This window comes from Etheostoma spectabile, chromosome 22 (assembly GCF_008692095.1).
Source record: "Etheostoma spectabile isolate EspeVRDwgs_2016 chromosome 22, UIUC_Espe_1.0, whole genome shotgun sequence".
Taxonomy (NCBI): domain Eukaryota; kingdom Metazoa; phylum Chordata; class Actinopteri; order Perciformes; family Percidae; genus Etheostoma; species Etheostoma spectabile.
The window spans coordinates 9,243,276-9,246,551 of record NC_045754.1 but is presented as its reverse complement, the minus strand read 5'-3'; the positions used below and the strand labels follow the sequence as shown (position 1 = coordinate 9,246,551).

Sequence of the window (3,276 nt, the reverse complement as noted above, 5' to 3'; positions counted from 1 at the left end):
ACAAAATGTACCTTATTTATCTGCCTTCTCTAAGTGATGTGAAAGTGTGATTGTGTGGTGAGTGGGTAATATTTTTCAACTCTGTGGAAAAAAGCAAAGAACGTTTGGATTAAATGATACACTATGTTCACCAGCTAGTCTCTAACTGCTGTTTGGTACTGAGCAGGTAGTTAATGGAGGAAAAAAGCTGCAGCTGTGTGTAAAATCAAAACAATAAAGTTGCAGGCCTAAAAACCAAAACAATGAGCTAAAAGATGCCTAAATGCATATTGTAAAACTATTCTTAGAAGTTGAGGTCATTTCAAAGAAAATAAACTGTCTCTGTGGGTATTTAATCAAGCTGTGAGATCTGAACGATCTTCTTCGCAGCCTGTCTAGTGGCTGAGTATGAGCATTTTTTTCATGGCTTTTCACGTGAGAAAAAAAAAAACAAAGCAAAAAAAAACTTGCTCTCAGCCACCCAGTGACGAGAATACAAGATAAGAGATCAAACCTGACAAGGCGGGTTGTAGAAAACAAGAGTTCTCCTTTTAATTTCTCCAGCCACAGCATACTGTTCATTTACAGTACAGACTCCCAAATTTAAATTTAGCACACATCACAGTTTAAAGTTTTCAAATGAAAAATACAACACAACTATGAAAAAAGGACATATGCACAAATTTAAAACCTATAAAAAATATAAAAACAGTACTTTTAAATCTCATTTCGACAAGTACCATTTCAATAACAAAACATTTAATAATGCACAATAGAGCGGACAAATTCAACTGAACCATCAGTTTTTTTTAAATAGAAGGAAAAGACCATTTTCATCATGCAGAGTATGTAATATTAAATAACGAATCAAACAAAAATAATATATACTTCTCTATATATCGCTCTCTCTCTTTTAAATTTTCAAGTCAAAGCACTCCCTTCCCTAATATTAGGGAAAAAACGAGTTTAAAAACACCAGAGGACCCACAATGCTTTCATTAGCTGCCATTGTCGCATGGCCTTTTATCGAAAACATTACCTCAGCAACATCTTTTTGGCACAGAAAAAGACGTTTGTAATGGCAGTAGCATTTTGCATTATAAAAGAGGGCGGAGCTATTAGCTCTTTTTCCATTATAAAATAAAAAAAGCAACTAAAGAAGAAGAAAAAAAAAAACATCAGTCAGGAGAGTGGAGTCTCCCCCCAGCAGGGTGTGAGGCAAGCAGTTGGAGCAGCTCAGTCCTACTGCAGCATGCTCTTGATAGTCTTGTTGGTTGATTCATCATTCAGATGTTTGGTTGTGTACCTGCAGGTGAGAAAATAAAACAAATCCAGATCACATCTTCCTGCACACACAGTGTTGGAGGAAGTAGAGAGAATCTGTATTACACATCATTTGCTTAAGTAAAAGTACCTATACAACAATGCAAAAAACACATATATTACTATAAAACTCGCATTATTCAATTGTTAATACTGATGTGGAAGCGTTTTACTGTTGTAGGTGGTTGAGCTGGAGCTAGTAGGTCTGCAACTAACAATTATTTTCATTATATATATATATATATATATATATATATATAATATATATTATATTAATATGCTGAATATCAATTATTTATGGATATATTTTTTTTTTAATGACAAAATTGTGAAAAAACGTCCATAATAATGTCCTAAAGCAGAATATGACTTCTTCAACAATCCAAAAGGTATTCAGTTTTATTTCATGTACGGCAAATAAAAGCATAAAATCCGCATTCCAGAAGCTGAAACCAAAAATATTTAGCATGTTGGCTTTAAAAAATGACTAAAACAAGATCAATCTCATAGGGCTTAGATAGAGGATTAATGGGACAGGAAAGAAGAAGAAAAAAAAAAGTTCTGCTACGTACATTTTCTTTTATTGGGTCATTTGACTTCTTTGCACTTCAAACTGTTATTTGAATAAAATCATTGGATGGGAAAATCACTCTTTGATGTAACTTGTAACAACTCAGGACAAGGCAACTTCTGAATGCTAGTGACTTTTGCAACCGAGTACGTGTAGCGCTGGCGTGTTCGGGCCCGAGAGAGAGAGAGAGAGAGAGAGAGAGGAGAGGAGAGAGAGGAGAGAGAGGAAAGAGAGAGAGAGAGGAGAGAGAGAGAGAGAGAGAGGAGAGAGGAGAGGAGAGAGATGAGAGGAGAGAGGAGAGATGTGAGAGAGAGAGAGAGAAAGAGAGAGAAAGAGAGAGAAAGAGAGAGAGAGAGAGAGAGAAAGAGAGAGAGAGACAGATGTGAGGTCACCACAGAAATGGCCCTGTCATCTGGAGCAGCTGTAAGCATTAGGCGAGGCGGGTGTAAATTTGGAAGACCGTAAGGGGGGACGAGGTGTCAGATGTAATCGGCCTTTCTGGAGAAGCCTTGACACCCGACCCCGATCTTACACAGAGGGCCCACAGCTGACAGAATCCGTGCTGGACTATGCAAAAAATGAGTCACTGTGCTGAGGGGGGAATGAAATCAACCAACAGGTCTGTCTACTGCTCATGAACAGGCCCCATATCACTCAACTCACACCACGAGCAGCCTTCTCCTTTTCCAATGAAAGCTACAACTGTAGCTGCAATCACATTACATGCTGGGCTGTTTGAGGAAAAACTCAATTTGGTTTCAACATGACCTTACCTGAGAGCGTTGAGAAGGCCTTCTACGCTGTTCGGAGGCTGATCTTTGAGGACTTTGATGCAGCCTTTCATCTGCGGACAAGAAACACGCAGTTAGCTTTATATAGGAAGCTGTGAAGTGGGATAGAGAAGCAAACGTGGCCAGTGGTGATACTAAAGTGCTGCACAAAGTACAAATCTAGGGTACTTGTTCCTTACTTGAGTATTTCCATTTTATGCAACTTTAAACTTCTACTCCACTACAAGCATTCTACTTTATACTGCAAAACATTTATCTGACAGATTTAGTTACATAACATTCCTTAGTTACATCCTTCCTGTCCAGTGACAACTAAAGAATGAAGAAATCATGGATAATGTTCTTTTATGTGTGGAAAAATATCCTACTTCTTAAGCTACATATACAATAAAAAAAACATGTGAATCAGCTGAAAAACCGCAATGAAGCTGAAAACTTTTTCTGGCCTGTAAAGTTTAATTTTTAGAGATACGACAGCTTAATCTGATATGATGATTTTATAGAATATGATGCATTGCTGTAGATTAAACTACTAACAGTATGTAAAATTAGTTTAAATTAGCACAACCTTAAACCTCTTCAGCATTTTATATATATATATATATATATATA

General features: G+C 36.9%; 1 protein-coding gene across 1 annotated transcript in view; it reads right to left on the bottom strand.

The window, feature by feature from the left end:
• Positions 1 to 506: 506 nt before the first annotated feature.
• The window catches only part of fam49bb (family with sequence similarity 49 member Bb), a 23,967-nt gene continuing 21,197 nt past the window's right edge, over positions 507 to 3,276 (bottom strand). The window contains exons 10-11 of the mRNA XM_032503993.1: positions 2,647 to 2,717; positions 507 to 1,285 (exon numbers count right to left, since the gene is read on the bottom strand). Of these exons, the coding sequence (XP_032359884.1) occupies positions 1,222 to 1,285; positions 2,647 to 2,717 (135 nt within the window). The 3' untranslated portion in view covers positions 507 to 1,221. The remainder of the gene's footprint in view (positions 1,286 to 2,646; positions 2,718 to 3,276) is intronic.